Genomic DNA, 15,518 nt, shown 5'->3' on the forward strand with positions numbered 1-15,518 from the left:
CGAAGCTGCTGTCAGGATAGGGCCGGATGGATTTCCAATGCACTCTCGTACGGCCACAGGCCTGGGATGACCTACTGTCCCAACAGGCTGGTCAGAGATATCACAAAGAACACGTTGGATTGGGAAGTGTTCCTTCGTAGAAAAACGGGAGAGAGCAACACAAAGCAACAGTTAATACAATAAATGGTATCTTCAATAATGCATTATAGACGGCATCTATACACAGTATATCAAATCTGAGATCATCGCTTTCTCGACGGCCGGGCATTTTTCTCGCGCCGCCTCTGCTGGAGCTTGCGTGCTTTCCGAATATCATCAGTCGAGTGAATCTCGCTCTTTCCACCAGCTGCAGCACCACCCGGTTTGCTGAAGTTACGTTCCTTGGCCGCCGCATTTTTCTTCTTCATCTTCTCATAGTCGTCGCGGAGCGGATCTGCTCGCTTAGGCGCCTGGTCCTTTTGATGCCGGAATCGCCGTCCACCACCAAAGCCGGATTTGAATCCGTTCGACATCCCAGGTGTCTCAGCTTCACCGACACGAGGGATATGGTCAAGTCGCTTGCCCTTCTTCCATGCTTGGAAACGGCCGCTCCGGAAGCTGGCCGCGATCTTGGCACCGCTCTCACCGCGGACTAGCCGCTCGCCCTTTGACCCGTCTTCGTCGTTCTGTCGAGCCACGTACTTCTTGTGCCGTTTGTCCCAGCGCATAATGGAACGTGCCTCGCCGAAGCCCTTGGCACCTTCGTCTCCAGTAAGGTCCATGGTTACGTTGCGAGACGCTTGGGTAAAGTTCTGATTTGTGCCCGAGTGAACACCGTAGGCCCGGTCTTCAGCCATGTTGTGGTTGGCAGGTGTATATCCCATGAAGTAGTCGGGGTTTTGGAACGATGTGGCAGAAACATCGTTTTTCTTGTTGTTTGGTTGTGAATACGCGGAAAAAGTGACCTCAAGATCGGAATCAGATGCCATCGACATGTTGTCACCCGCCTCTTGTGGAATGTCGTCGTCCTCCTCGTCAAACCCGTCTTCCGCAGCCGCATTGGCTTCCCCTGACTCGAGCGACTCGGATTGCTCGTTCGCCTGTGCCCGCTTCTTCTTCGCATCCACAGTCTTGCGGATGCGTTTGATTGTATCAATGGATGCGTCCCCTTCGGTTTTACCATTGCGTCGGTTATTGGCCTCGAAAATGGTCTCCTGTGGCCGGTAGCCACCGATCCGGGCAAGCATATTCTCACGCTCGGCTTCCATCTGGCTCGCTGCATCATTGAATAACGGATGAATTGTGGACCAGTCCTCGGAGGAGACAACCTGTTTGGCCCGCTTGGCACTTTCCAATGAAGCCGCATTGCGCGTGCGCATGTACAGCTTCTCACCCTTCTGGGCAACTTGTCTCTGGGTAGCAATGTCTGCATCTTCATCTAGGACCTTAGTCACCCATTCACAGCTCCGGGACAACGGATCCCGGGGGACGCATCCAGTGACCACGTCCTCGGCAAAGTTGACCTGGTCCCCAAATTGGCGGCCTAGAACCAGTCGTCGGCCAAGGAACAGCTGAAGATCAAGAAGGTACGGAACATCTGCGTCCCGAACCAAACTGTAACTCCATCCCTTCTGGCCAGCTCGAGCCGTACGGCCGACACGGTGAACAAAGATCTTTGGCTGCGACGGGAAATCGTAGTTGATAACGTTAGCCAGCACGGGAATGTCGATACCTCTAGCGGCCACGTCTGTGACGACCAGAATATTGGACAAGCCTTGTCTGAAATTCTCAACCTGGATCTTGCGAGCCGTTTGATCCAAGGAACCGTAGGCATAAGACGTTGCGAATCCTGCCTCAACAAGCAGAGCGTACAGGTAGTCGACATGATGCTTGGTCGCGGCGAACACAATTGTCGAGTGCTGGGTGGGAGATTCCTTGTAAATGGACTTTTGCTTTTCCGGGCGCTTGCGTTTATTGAATCTCTTCCCTTTCTCACTCTCCTCCTGGCGGCGTTGGGATTGCTCTGTAGCACCCGTAGGCATTTGAATGACCTCATGCAAGATATAGAGCAAAGCACCTTCTTTGTCAGACGTCTTGATCGCAAAGAATGCGTTCTGAAGATCTGGGGAGATTTTGCTCTCAGCATCGAGTCGCACCAAACTTGGCTCCTGTAGGCCCGCGCGAGCAAATTCCACCAGCGACTTAGGCAAGGTCGCAGAGAAGAGAAGCGTCTGCCGAGTGTGAGGGAGTCCGTGGAGAATCTCGGTCAACTGTGCAGCGAAGCCCATCTCGAACAGCCGATCAGCTTCATCGAAGACGACATAGCGGATGCTAGACAGATCCAGATCCATTTCCACTTTCAGATGCAGGAATCGACCGGGGGTTGCGATGATAATATCAGGGTTGCTAGTCATCATTCCAAACTGTTCCTCCAGACTGTCTCCACCGACGAGAAGAACAGCCCGGAGATCTGTCCCCCGTCCCATCTCCTTGATTACCTTCATAGTCTGCAAGGCCAGTTCTCGCGACGGGGACATAATCAAAGCACGAGCGCCGAACTGGGTGTTGTGGCGCTTTAACTTCTGGATCATGGGAATGACAAACGCAGCAGTCTTGCCGGAACCCGTCCGCGCCATACCGACCACGTCTTTGTCGTCCATAATCACGGGGATGGTCTTGCGCTGGATGGGAGTGGGCACAGAGAAGCCTTTGCGGGTAATGGCCTTCAACAGATTGCTGCTCAATCCCATAGCTTGGAAACCGCCACCTTTCTTCACCGTACGACCTTTGAGGTTGGATCCTTTACGGTTGGCAGATGCCTGTCGACTCGCGATGAAAGCCGCATCGCCGTCGTCGTCATTGTCGGCACCGAGGAAATCGAGATCCTGAGAGGCAGATACAGGCTTGCTCTGGTGAGGCCGAATCGGGATCTCATTGTCGGAGTCGTTGTCATTTTGGAACAGCGCATTCGTGATATCGAATTCGGTCTCCGACGCAGCGGGAGAGGCTGCACGGCGAGGCATTGTGAGATGCGCTGCCAAAGCAAGGCAAAAAAGATGATTGTCAAGTTAAGACGTTGGTCACATGGATGAAATGCAGTGACAGAAGCAAAACTCAAACAGCAACAATCTCACTCAAGTCAGTCCAGAGCATGGTCCGCTTGTCAACGGAAGCGCAAAAAATCAAAAAAATTGCCGGGCGGTGAGTAGGGCCGGACAAACGAGGGACCGAGTCCCCACCAAGTTGATGCCTCAGGCAGCAAGTCGCGCTCAGACACGCTCCCGAAGCAGTAAATTGGTTTCTGCTTCGTCCCTCTGAGACAGATCCGCACAACACACACACCATGGGTATGTCCTGACCTGATCTACCGTCTCTTCCCTGCTAATGTCTCATCTTTCTGTCCAGACGGGGGCTACAACAATTACAACTCGTACGGCGGTCAGTCCGGCGGCGGCGGCGGATTCATGCCGGGCGAAACAACCAGCCCAGCAGGAGGCAAGGTACGCGTACTTTCGCGTGTACTGAAGAGAAAATGAATATCTAATTTCAGATCTAGAATACGGACCGCGACAACAAAACCATTCGCCCTGTAACAGTCAAGCAAATCCTCGACGCGCAGCAGCCATACCCGGAAGCGCCGTTCCAGATCGACAACGCAGACGTGGCCAACGTCCAGTTCGCCGGCCAAGTGCGTAACATCAGCACGCAGAGCACGAACGTGACATACAAGATCGACGACGGCACGGGCGAGATCGAGGTCAAGCAATGGATCGACTCGCAGACGGCCGATGGCATGGACATGGACGGCGGGGCCAAGGCGCCGGCTAAGAACGAGGTTGAGTTGAACGGGTATGCCAAGGTGTTTGGTAGCATCAAGAACTTCAATAACAAGCGCTATGTCGGCTCGCATGCCGTCCGGCCGTTGACCGATATCAATGAGCTGCACTGTCATCTGCTCGAGGCTACCGCTACCCACCTCTTCTTCACTCGGGGACCGCCTGGTGGTGCCGGTGGTGCCGGTGGTGCTAACGGTGCGGGCACAGACACGGCGATGGGTGGAGCGGAAGACTACGGCCAGGCCCAGGCTCTAGCGTCGATGTCGCCCGTGGCGAGGAAGGTCTATAACTTGCTCAAGTCGGAATCTGCGGAAGACACGGGCATGCATATGCAAATGATCGCGACCAGACTCGGATTGCCCGTCACGGATGTGGCGAAGGCGGGAGATGAGCTTATCAGTGCCAGTGTGATCTTCTCGACGACCGATGAGCAGACATGGGCGATTCTCGATTACAACAGCTGATCAGCGTGACTAAAATACATGTGCAGACAGCTGAAATGATATCATGATATGATTTTAGCCTTTCTTTTCAATAGTCGTGCGTGGAACACCTCGGTGACCTGTAAATGTTATGAATCGCCTGTCTTTCCTACTTAGGAAGGCACCTCTCATATATAGTATCACTGCCGGCAGTCTCCTATTACAAGAACGGCGATTTGTCCTAGCGGTAGAGTGCTGCCGCCCTGGGGCAGATTTAGCTGAGCCTTGGGAGGTACCTTTTTGCCCCCCCCCCCCCCCCCACCCCAGATCGACCCCAGCTGGCGGAGTTCTTTTGTCCCGTTTATCCCCTTCCCTCCCTTCGATGACTCTGTCTATCTATCTCTCGATCTCTCTCTCCTCGCTGTTATTCATGGTTCTCCAGCCTATGTGACAGAAGATGTTGTATTCACTCAACTCGCGCTGATGTATAGATACATGCGAAATGCAAAACAAGATGCCACCCGAAGCCATATACAGAAGCAAAACTTTTCGGACATCGACCGGATGCCTATAGGCCGACATCATGCACATGCATACATACATACATACATATATCCATCTAAGTCAATTCGTTCCTCTCGAGAGCTTCTTCGACTGACCGGTCCCAGTTAGCACGGCCGATCCAGATGAATTCTATCAATGATACAAGCCCCAGGGCGAGAGCAACTCCCGTCCACAGACCCATAACGCCCCAGCCCAGCCCAAATGTCGTGCCCATGCTGATCGGCATGGCAATGACATAGTAGCAGAAGAGCTGGATATACCCGCCCACCTCCTGGCGGCCGAGGCCGCGGAGAATACCGTTGCAGTTTGCTGCCAGGGCATCGAACAGTTGGAATGCAGCACAAAGAGGAAGTACCTCGGCGACCAGATCGACGACTTCGGGCTCGGAGCTGAATAGACGCGGGATGTAAGATCGAAGCGAGGAGAGGAGAATCATGTTGAAGAGGCCGACGATCACAGCGCCCCAGAAGCTCACCTTGGCGGATGTCTTTGCGGCATCCACCAGGGTCGCCCCGATCAAATTTGCAACGCGGGTGCTGCCCGCGATCGAGAGCGGGAAAGGGATTTGCCATGTGATGCTGGAGATGGTCGCAAGGACAGACTGGGCTGCCAGTTCGGTGGTTCCGAGATACGAAGACGCCAGCGTCAACACCTCAAAAGCTATACATTCGGCCTCGACCATGATCAGTCCCGGAAGCGCAAGGCGGATCATCGGCCCCCAGTTCTGGAATGCTCGACGAGTAAACCCGCACCAGCACTCTGATCCCACGGCGAAGTATACGTATACGAACAGACACAGCGGGAGGAGAGTCTCTGTGATAACCACTGCAATTGGAGCTCCAACGAAACCCCATCCGAGTTTCTGGAGATATGAGAATTAGTATGACCCATCACGATGGCAGAACGGCAGACTTACCCAAACAAAAAACCAGTTCATGAAGGCGTTTAGCGGAGCACAAACGATCAAGACGTACAGGGAGGCGGAAAAGACACCCTGCGCCTGAAGATATCGCTTGCCACTCTCGAAACAAGCATACCCGGGCGTTCCCAGAAGGGCAATCTTCAGGTACAGACCCGCCATCTGCGCGACCTCTTGTTCCGGAACGATCTTGGTAAGAATGTGCTCGGAGAAGTACCAGAGAATTGCAACGGGAATCGTGACCAGCCACAGGAAATAGACCATTCGCAGCATCTGCAGGCCGACCAGCTTCTTCTTGCCAGAGCCATAAGCCTGGGCACAGAGAGTATCCAAGCTCGTCGACAAGCCCGAATAGACCGCATTGCCCGTGATGCTCACGGTCATACTGGCCAAACTCACCGCGCCGAGCTCTTCCTTCCCGATGTGACCCAGGGTGAAGATACTGGCAACGGTCAGGGAATACTGCAGCAGGAATGTGACCATCAGCGGCAATGAGTATTTGCCGATGACCCGGGCTTCGCGTTGCCATGTCGTGTGAATCATTCCTGCCGCGACGGCCTCTTCCCATTTGCGGTCGATCTCGTTCAGATTCAACTGGTCGTTGCTCGTGGCCGGTCGGAGCAGGGCCGTGGTCTCCGTTTCCAGGGCTGTCTCATAATCTGGCTCGGAGGGGCCCGACGAGGGTGTCTTGGACGGGCCTTGTTGGGCAGAGGCCTGGATGCGGGAGAAGAGACCGCTGATCTTGTGCTGCAGGCCATGAGTCTCGGGGATGACATGGTTGTCGCTCAGCAGGTCGCGTTCTTCCTCGATGGCCTGTTCCCGTTCCCTCTGGCTCAGTGGCTGATGGTCTCCACAGGCCGGGACCATTGTCCCATGATTGACTGTGGTGAAATATCCGGGGCGGCGATATGAGCCCGCCAAGGAATACGGGTTGGTCCCCGCCTGGCTGCTGGTCGGGCGGGCCTCGAAGACGCCCTCGGGGCCGTCAGTGAGGTCCTCGTCGCCATATTCTGCCAGATCCCGGGCAATGGATGCATCCGCGAGAGGGGAGCTGGAGGTGAATGAGCTTCCGAAGGGACTCGCGGAGCGGATGTGGCGAGGCGGCATGGTGAGAGAGAGATCCGGATGTTTACTAGACCAACCGCATTATCTACCGAGAAGCGTCCTCTGGATCTGAGCCGAGTGAGAGAAGGAGAGAGGACGGGCCGAGAGATAAGAAAAAGAAGACGGGGAGAGTGGAGTGCGGGTCTCCCGTGACTCGGACTCCATTCAACCAGACGGCTGATCCGCATGACTCAGTCTGGTAACGAAGGTATTCTTCTGCGCTTCCTCCATCTCTCGCCGCGACTGCCGACATCAGCCGATCGATCGCATTCCAGCCTGACATCATCCGCAAGCGGGGGGTCACATGACGGCCGATCCCCTGCTCCACGTTTTGCCCTCCTCTTCCTGTGTCTCTGGTGCTGCGCTCCAGTTCCCCGTCTCAGGGTCTGTCTACGCTGGAATAGTTCCAGTATGTCGGCGCCCGTCATCCAGCCGCGGCCAGTCGGCCCCCGGTCCTACAACATCCTGGTCGATCCCGTCCACACCAAACCCGTCCTGGTCGAAGAGTAAGTATCATGGCGTCAGACCTGCATCGCCGGGGCCATGTCCCTTACTTCCCCTTATCTGATGCTGCCCTCGATCTCCATCTCGATCTCTTTCTGCCATGTGTATACGATGGCATTCCCTCATACCACACGTCCCGCCCCCACACCCGCCAGGAATGTTCTCTAACACCCTCCCCAGGCACATCGAAGATCAAACCCACATCTTCCTCTCCCGCCCCTACTTGGGCGCCCTCCTCTTCGAGAACCAATCCTCAGATGCCCGCGACCACTGCGCCAATGAGCGCACCTTCCTCTCCTGGCTCCGTCTGTCCATGTACCTCGCCGTCGTCTCGCTCGCCATCATCATTTCTTTCCATTTCACCAACGAGCCGACCCCCCTGGAGCGCCATATGGCCCTGCCGCTCGGGATTGTTTTCTGGCTTCTAAGCTTGACGTGTTTGGCGAATGGCTTTGCAAACTATACGCGCACCGTCATGAAGTATAGTCGCAAGGCCGCCCTGGTGCAGAGTGGTTGGAAGACACAGGTGGTCTTTACGGTGGTTGGGACGGCCATTTTGGGGAGCTGTATCTTGTTTCTGTCGACGGATCCTCAGGCGTAATCATCGGCGCTTTTTCTTTGCGGGTTTCTCTTCCCATCAGCGACGGCGTTTTGAGGGCATTGCATTGGGATCTTTTCTTTTTCGGGTTCTCTGTACCTATTCGGCAGTATATCCTTACCACCGTTGAAATATTTGAAGATGAGGAATAGTCACATTTATGTATCTCTTGGCTATACAAATGAAATCAAAGCGGAGGTATCAAGGTCCATGTGCGCATAACAGTAATTAGGGGTAAAAGAGGATGGCACAGCTTGATGGTCACACGTTACATCCGACGGATCTCCTTCTCGCCCTTGTACTTGTCCAGCGCCGCAGTGCCCAGGTGGCTCCACCACTCGAACAGCATCGAGTTGCAAATGAGCTTGAACCACGGCGTAAACTTCAGCCCGGGCTGCTCGAACATCGTCTTCAGCTCCTCCGCCGACACATACGTGGTATCCCGGACCTCATTCAGGTTCGGCTCCAGATCGACATCCGCTTGGATGAAGAGGATATAGTCGATCTCGTGCTCGCCCCACTTGCCATCGCTCGGCGCCTTGTAGTGAATCCGTGTGAAGAACTCGAACTTGTCCAGCGGCACTTGCTCCGGCTTGATGCCCAGCTCGTGGTTCAGTTTCCGCTGCGCAGCGTGCTTCACACCCACCACCGCTGCGTCCAGCTCGGCGCCCGTCTCGCCGGGAATTCCCAGCGGGTGAGAGCAGCATGTGTTGGTCCACATATCGGGGAACGTGATCTTCTCCGTGGCGCGCTGTTGGAGCAGGAGGCGGTTGTTCGAGTCGAAAAGGAAGACGGAGAATGCTCGGTGCAGGAGACCTTTGTCAATGTTGGTCATCAGGTGGCCTATCGAGAGTCAATGTCAGTTGTTTTCCTTGGCGATTTTCTTGTCGAAGACCTGAACGACTGCCCCGCTTCCCCGGTTTTTGCGAAAGGGAAAAAACTTACAAGTCTTCTTGCTGGCACTGCCAATGGGTCTGTCATTGTTGTCCAAGACAATGCAAACCTCATCCATCAGCCGGACTTGTTCGTCATCGTAGCCCTCCAGATCTCCTGTTGAACGAGCGGTCTGGTTCGCGGCGGAGGGGAAAACTTCCCGAGCCAGGGAGGTATCAACCTCGGGGAAGAGAGTAGCCACGTTGTCCGCCGTAATCTCCGGTGGAGCAGTCATTGTCATTGTTGCGCTCATTGTGAATGGCCTATCTGGGGTGGTTGCAATAGGAATAACTGAGTTGGAAGAAGAACGAACAAACGAAAGTTTCCCCAACACAATGCTGATCGGCGGGCGGTGAGCCAGGAGCGCGCTCCTGACTTTCAAGGCCGAAACATTGATTGATCAACATTACCACTGTCCAATAGTTTGGCATCAGTGGGACTGACTGTCCGACAGTGTACAACCTGCGAGGGTGTTACAGTCAATACTCATATAGGACTCCCTTTCTAACAAACACGTTCGCAGATGTGGAATCTATTCGGCTCGGAGTAATTGGATGGCATAACTATACTAACAGCTAATAATGCGAAACCTAGCTTTGCGCATGTTGCAAGGTGCCCGCCGCTTCCAGTTCCTGGATTTCATCCGGTCCCAAAAGCCCCAGCTTCTCACGCCGGGTGGGCGCCTTCGGGTCAAAAATTGGCTTCTCCGCCAATGCAGTCACCCGCGTCCCATGCCGCGGCTGCGATCCTTCGTAGTCCCAGCTCGCGTTATGGATGGTAATTCTGTATCAACGTGAGTGCATGCGAATAATTAATCACGGTGGTACTGACCTGTTATCCCATAGTGCACTAGTCCGGGGTCTCCACTTGAGCCGAACCTGGATATCGGGGTTCTTTTCATAAACATCACACAGATATCCGAGTATCACATCACTTTCAGCCTTGTCAAGACCAACAATTCTATCGGTCATGGCCCGATTCACCCAGAGTGCCTTCCACCCCGTCGCCGGATGCACGCGAACCATGAAGTGTTCACGCTCTATGTATTTGGGCCCAGCCTCTGGATTCTTGCGATCCAGATAAGGATGCGCTGATCGGTAAATTGCGGTCTTGCCATCTATAAATTTACGGAACGCAGGTGAGAGCTTCTCGTATGCGGCATATCCACTGGCCCACAGAGTATCGCCACCTATGGTGGGCACAGTGTCGTTATGCAAGTGTGTCACTCCAGCGGGCTGTCGCTCATGAACGAGATCGGTATGCCAGTGAGAGTTCCCACCAGGGTGACGGAAGTTGGGGCTTCGCTCTGTTGCAGCCAGATCTGGCCAGATCACGGTCACACCAGGTACTCCGGGGACCTGAGGTACTTGGGGCTGCAAAGTCAAATGGTCAACAGATGAACGGAGAAACAACAGTCAGCGCGAATCATACGTGAACCTCAATCTCTCCGTACCACTCTCCAAGCTTCTTCTGCTGCTGCGGAGAAAGATCTTGGTCTCGGAAGAAGACCACGCTTCGTTCTGCAATCAGCAAGCCCAGCTCATCCTTCTGCTTGTCGCTGAGGTCTTTGAGCTGCAAGCCAACAATCTCAGTTCCAATATGTCTGGTGAGATGGTTCACTTCTGTGGCCGCGGATAGCAGCGCCTTCTTCTCAGGGTCTGCACGGGTCCCTGGGTCCACATGCGGACGGTCATAATCTCGGACTTTGTAAACGTCGTCGCGATAGAGAGGGCGTGACGGCCGATAGGGATAGCCCTGGCTGAGGTCAATTCCGGCCTTCTCCAGACGTTCTCGTGCCGGTGCCGGCAAAGCGAGACTGTCCTTTCGAGGCTCAGCGACATCAACGATCCTCGAATCAATGGGAACGGGAACCATGGCGATAATGCGATATTGGCTTTCAAGTTTCGACTATCTGTGTTCTACCATTAGCACTGGCGCCCAAAATAATTCTCAAATATATTCGAACGCGATCTGCGCCGGGATCTGCTCGGGATTTGAACTTGCGCTCACATCGCCTTTGCCCTGGGTTTATATCTGAGGATTGAGCACATCATCATCACCCCCCATTACGACTTCTGCAAGGCCGCGCACCGCGGATTTCAAATCCATGTCGCGAACTGACACTTGATCCATTCTAACCCCTCACCCGTTGCCAACTTCAGAAAATCTGTTTCACTTTATTTGAGCGCCGACCCATGTGTTGACGCCCAGTTCTTGCAATCACCCCAGCGGGGAAACTCCGACATCACCAAGCACGCCTGCCATCATGCTGATTGCAAATTCAAGGTTTCCAATCAAATAAACATCCTGACGCCTTTTGCAGATTATGTGGACTTCGGGATTTGGTAGAACGGGATGATCTCGAAGTTGGTCGTGTTACCCAGCGCTGGGGCGGGCCGTAGTGGATGAGAAAACATAGCAGGTGGCTGTCGCGATGGTTGTTTGACCGCCGAGGTTTCAATATTATGGTTATATCTAGAATTTTGTCGTCTATTTTGATACCTAAACTGTAGCTTATACCTGAGTACGGTTCTGATCAAGCTGTCTATATGTCGGCTGTGTATTCCTTGCCCTAACTCCTCGATCAGGATAGCGACCCTGATATTTGCCATCCACATTAAGTCTTTACAAAATTATTCCGTGCATAATGATAGACTATCACAAACTTTATTCCGAAGTCCAGCCGTACTCTGGGATCTGGCAGGATCTCAACGCGGGGGCTGATGCTGCTGGCACACCATCGTCGAATTGTATGACGAGCTCCAGAGCACGGGCGATGATACTTGCCTAGCGCAGTATGACAACAGCAACATCCCGGCAAAGCATCTAGCTGTTTCGGCGAATCTCCGCATGCTGATTCCCACGATGGCGTCCGCTATTTATTTTGAATGGGTGATGTTGAGCATTCACGCAGGAATTGCGCCAACATCTCCATCGGTAATTTGGTTGATCCCCTCTTGATGGGTTGATCCCGAGATACGCGCTACTTGGCTTTGAATCCATCCCCGCTCTTTGATGGACCATCAGGAAATCCAACCAGAGAAGCACGCGATGAAGCTATGTCCAACTTGAGTCCTTTGCGCCGTTATGGGTACGTCACGAGCTGCGGATGCCCCGTACAGATAAGAAGCATTCATCCGGAATGTCAGCCTTCCGGGAACATCTGCGACGTGTTCTTGCTTTATTTACTTGGCCTATAATAATGTCGCAAAACTGTCATTGAGTTCTGACCTTGTTTGGCTTTGTGAGGAGATAGATCACCATGTCACCCCCAACCACTGTCGTCGTCGAACAAGGCGGTTCCACGGAGCCGGTCGTTCAGACGAAAGTCAAGCGGCGCTGGGTCAGCTATATCTGGGATACATTTGACAAGTCGCCAGAGGAACGTCGGTTACTGTTTAAGCTGGATTCAGCCATTCTCACCTTCGCGTCTTTAGGTAAGTACCAATGGAGGGTCACTTTGTCGGATAAAACTGACTAGGTCCATTTTCAGGGTACTTCATCAAGTACCTGGACCAAATTAACATCAACAATGCGTTTGTGTCTGGGATGTACGTTGATGTTCTGCAATGTTCCGTGTCAATTTCTGGATATTAACATTTTCGCAGGAAGGAAGATCTGGGCATGTACGGTAATCAACTCAACTACATGCAGACATGTTGGACTGTCGGCTACGTTATTGGCGAGATTCCCAGCAATCTTCTTTTAACCCGCGTGAGACCGAGATACTGGATTCCAGCTGCGGAGGTAATGTGCCATTCTTAGTGAGAGTGAGATTCATTCCCTACTGACGTATTATCAGCTCCTATGGACCGTTCTTACTTTCTCGATGTCGAGGTGTAACACATCTACCCAATTTTATGTGTTGAGATTCTTCGTCGGTTAGCATTCTACTTCAAGACTTGCATTAAGCAATGCAACTGACTCGATATGATGATAGGTCTCGCGGAAAGCACCTTCTACCCCGGCATGCAATACATAATTGGTTCCTGGTATCGAAAGGACGAGCTAGCAAAACGGTCGTGCATTTTCCACACAAGCAGCGGAATTGCAAGCATGTTCTCTGGTTACCTTATGGATGCCGTTTTTAGACTCGGAGGACGAGGAGGGTTCAAAGGCTGGCAATGGTAAGCGGGACCTGCTACTCGAAAGAAGGAAATGAAATTCTGACTTTTCAATAGGCTTTTTCTGATTAATGGAATTATTTCACTTCCAGTGGCATTGGCCGGATTCTTCGTATTGCCTGATGTGCCTGAAATCTCGAATCCGTGGTACCTCAGTAAAGAGGTATGTATAATCGTCTGCTTCCTACCCAACAATGTTGTTGCTAACATGCAATCTAGGAAGTTGCCCTTGCCCAGAAACGTATGCACCTGGAGGGAAGACAGAATCGGGGCCCATTTACCCGAACAAAACTCAAGAAAATATTTACCTCATGGCATATCTACCTTTTGATTGTCCTATATGTGTGAGTTAAGCCACCTGCGTGAGGTTCCAATGAGTCAGCTAACTCTTCTCAGAACCTTCAACAATGCCGCTGCAGGTAGTCAGCCTATATTCCAGCAGTCAGTCATTTCTTTTGGATATTTATCTCTATGGCCATGCTGACCTTTTTGGTAGATTTTTGAAAGACTCAACAAACCCCAAGTACTCGGTTGATCAAATCAACGCATACCCAACAACCACCTATGCCGTCCAAGTTGTAACAACCTTGATTTATGCCTGTGAGCAACCTGCCTTGTTTTATCTTCATAGATACTGATATTCCTTCAGGGCTATCTGATACTGTTCTGAAAGGCAGACGTTGGCCACCAATCATCTTCGGCGCAGTGAGTACATTCGTTTATCTCAGAAAATGAGTTCTAACATATGTTCAGTGTATCAATATCATGTGCTACGTCTCCCTGGCAGTTTGGGACATTCCAATGGGATGGAAATGGGCTTGCTACATTCTTTGCGGTGGTGGATTTGGACTCAGTGGTCTCTGCATGGCGTAAGTGATCTCCGCTATGGGCATAGGATGCAGTTTCTAATGATTTTCCTTGTCATAGTTGGGCTCACGAGATTTGCGCTGGTGACAACGAAGAGCGAGCTCTGGTGATTGGAAGCATGAACGAAATGGCCTACGTTTTCCAGGCCTGGCTACCACTTATCATTTGGCTCCAAGTTGATGCGCCTCAGTATCGGAAGGGATTCATCGGCACGACCATTCTGTCTGTCATTTTGATCATAACTGCCTTGATAATCCGAACCCTTCAGCATAAGGAGGATGCTGAGAAAGAGTGAGTTCTGTCCTTTATGCTCATTGTATCCTTCTAACACCCATGATAGGAAACGAACTTACGAGGCAGAAGAGACAGACGAGATTGAAGAGGGCTTTACGGACTCGCCCGGGCTGACCCCGGTTGATGCAAAACCTTCAAAGGTTTAAGCGGCGCAAAAGCAGGTCTGATATCTCTTTCAGTTCTCGAAGAAGAGAAACTGGATATGAACATGCTCCAAAGAAGTTCTAGTTAAGTGCAAGTAGCTGCTCTTCACCCAATGATACAGACACTCCTTTCATGAAAGTACTCTCCAGTAATATGAAATATACCGGTTATTGTCTCCTTATTAGATATGGTGGTTAATTAGTCGGGATGTATAATTGAGCTTAGTTACACTTGAGACATCCAATGATATTTCGCAGGATACACCGATTCCTGGTGTTAACAGTGCGGTATACATAGGCAGCTTGATGAAACTTTTAGTTGAAGCGATGTTAGATATCTCTTCTTTCAATATTATCAACTTCCAAATAAAGGGACATCTATTGAAGTGTGTTCAATCCAAAGATGTTCAAATTCTCGTATATCTAAATCTCACGTATATCTAAGTCCACGGCACGTATGCCTAACTTCGCCTATCCTTTTTGTCAATAAACAACTGAGCATATCTTGATATCATATTCTGTGCTCAGATGAACTAAGATTAACTAAAAACAGCATAATTATTATTCAGAAAAGTCATTGGCGCGTCCGATCTTAGGATGTGGACATCCCGACAACCAAAGGTAGCATCGCAGTAACCAGTGGCCTCGATACGTAGTGCGTACATCCAGCCAAGTGCGTCACTTTTACATCAATCTGGCAGCCAAATTTCCCAAAACCAACAATTCCAAATTTCCAAAGTCCTTGATTCGCTTGGTTCCAGATCCTAGTTCCTGGCGTGCCTGGTGAACAAGTCATCTTCTGTCGCACTTGTTCCTAGCTCGTCACCGATCCGCCTCCCAGGTTGTAGCGCCGATGGAGACCAAGATCCCTTGTGGAGCTAGGACGACCTGCCTAGTTTCAACCGCCCAGCGTCCAGGCACAAAATGGCATAATATCCCAGTCAAAATGTGCCGATTGGGACTTTGGCTACGCTAAAATTTGAGTGATAAGCGGGCTCCCAATCTCATTGGACCCCCTTATTTAATATTTTAGTAAGGAGTATGCCAGGCCAGTAATTGGTAACCTCTTTCCAGTTTTGGCAGAGAACACGAGCTGTTGACTAGTGTATTATGTTCATCCATCCTTGGCTGGAAACCCCCTAGAAATGACAAAAAGGAACAGGGCATGGACCTGGACAGGGATGTCGAACTCCTTTTTCTGCTTCTCGCCGTCAATAAACCAAAACGTCCT

General features: G+C 51.9%; 7 protein-coding genes across 7 annotated transcripts; 3 read left to right on the forward strand and 4 right to left on the reverse strand.

The window, feature by feature from the left end:
- Positions 1-242: 242 nt before the first annotated feature.
- On the reverse strand, positions 243-3,002 carry N7510_008027 (ATP-dependent RNA helicase DBP10; the record flags this gene model as incomplete). The annotated part of the gene is made up of 1 exon (XM_056979952.1): positions 243-3,002. The coding sequence occupies one exon, from the start codon at positions 3,000-3,002 to the stop codon at positions 243-245; it is 2,760 nt and encodes a 919-aa protein (XP_056832995.1).
- A 320-nt stretch (positions 3,003-3,322) lies between these two features.
- On the forward strand, positions 3,323-4,279 carry N7510_008028 (uncharacterized protein; the record flags this gene model as incomplete). Its single annotated transcript, XM_056979953.1, has 3 exons — positions 3,323-3,326; positions 3,385-3,479; positions 3,536-4,279. The coding sequence occupies 3 exons, from the start codon at positions 3,323-3,325 to the stop codon at positions 4,277-4,279; spliced, it is 843 nt and encodes a 280-aa protein (XP_056832996.1).
- A 577-nt stretch (positions 4,280-4,856) lies between these two features.
- N7510_008029 (MATE family efflux transporter) lies at positions 4,857-6,827 on the reverse strand (the record flags this gene model as incomplete). The annotated part of the gene is made up of 2 exons (XM_056979954.1): positions 4,857-5,663; positions 5,718-6,827. 2 exons carry the CDS (start codon positions 6,825-6,827, stop codon positions 4,857-4,859), a joined length of 1,917 nt encoding a protein of 638 aa, XP_056832997.1.
- Positions 6,828-7,235: 408 nt separating this feature from the next.
- Positions 7,236-7,929, forward strand: N7510_008030 (DUF202 domain-containing protein; the record flags this gene model as incomplete). The annotated part of the gene is made up of 2 exons (XM_056979955.1): positions 7,236-7,330; positions 7,509-7,929. The coding sequence occupies 2 exons, from the start codon at positions 7,236-7,238 to the stop codon at positions 7,927-7,929; spliced, it is 516 nt and encodes a 171-aa protein (XP_056832998.1).
- Positions 7,930-8,194: 265 nt separating this feature from the next.
- On the reverse strand, positions 8,195-9,112 carry idi1 (isopentenyl-diphosphate delta-isomerase IDI1; the record flags this gene model as incomplete). The annotated part of the gene is made up of 2 exons (XM_056979956.1): positions 8,195-8,769; positions 8,872-9,112. The coding sequence occupies 2 exons, from the start codon at positions 9,110-9,112 to the stop codon at positions 8,195-8,197; spliced, it is 816 nt and encodes a 271-aa protein (XP_056832999.1).
- A 337-nt stretch (positions 9,113-9,449) lies between these two features.
- On the reverse strand, positions 9,450-10,734 carry N7510_008032 (TauD/TfdA dioxygenase family protein; the record flags this gene model as incomplete). The annotated part of the gene is made up of 3 exons (XM_056979957.1): positions 9,450-9,642; positions 9,691-10,232; positions 10,291-10,734. 3 exons carry the CDS (start codon positions 10,732-10,734, stop codon positions 9,450-9,452), a joined length of 1,179 nt encoding a protein of 392 aa, XP_056833000.1.
- A 1,387-nt stretch (positions 10,735-12,121) lies between these two features.
- Positions 12,122-14,290, forward strand: N7510_008033 (putative MFS transporter Liz1/Seo1; the record flags this gene model as incomplete). Its single annotated transcript, XM_056979958.1, has 13 exons — positions 12,122-12,296; positions 12,353-12,410; positions 12,468-12,606; positions 12,662-12,740; positions 12,800-12,986; positions 13,041-13,146; positions 13,203-13,327; positions 13,380-13,424; positions 13,480-13,583; positions 13,633-13,688; positions 13,737-13,852; positions 13,911-14,141; positions 14,191-14,290. 13 exons carry the CDS (start codon positions 12,122-12,124, stop codon positions 14,288-14,290), a joined length of 1,521 nt encoding a protein of 506 aa, XP_056833001.1.
- Positions 14,291-15,518: the final 1,228 nt, after the last annotated feature.

The sequence above is a fragment of the Penicillium lagena genome (assembly GCF_028827675.1).
Source record: "Penicillium lagena strain IBT 129212 chromosome Unknown utg000005l_segment0_segment0, whole genome shotgun sequence".
NCBI classification, from domain to species: Eukaryota; Fungi; Ascomycota; class Eurotiomycetes; order Eurotiales; family Aspergillaceae; genus Penicillium; species Penicillium lagena.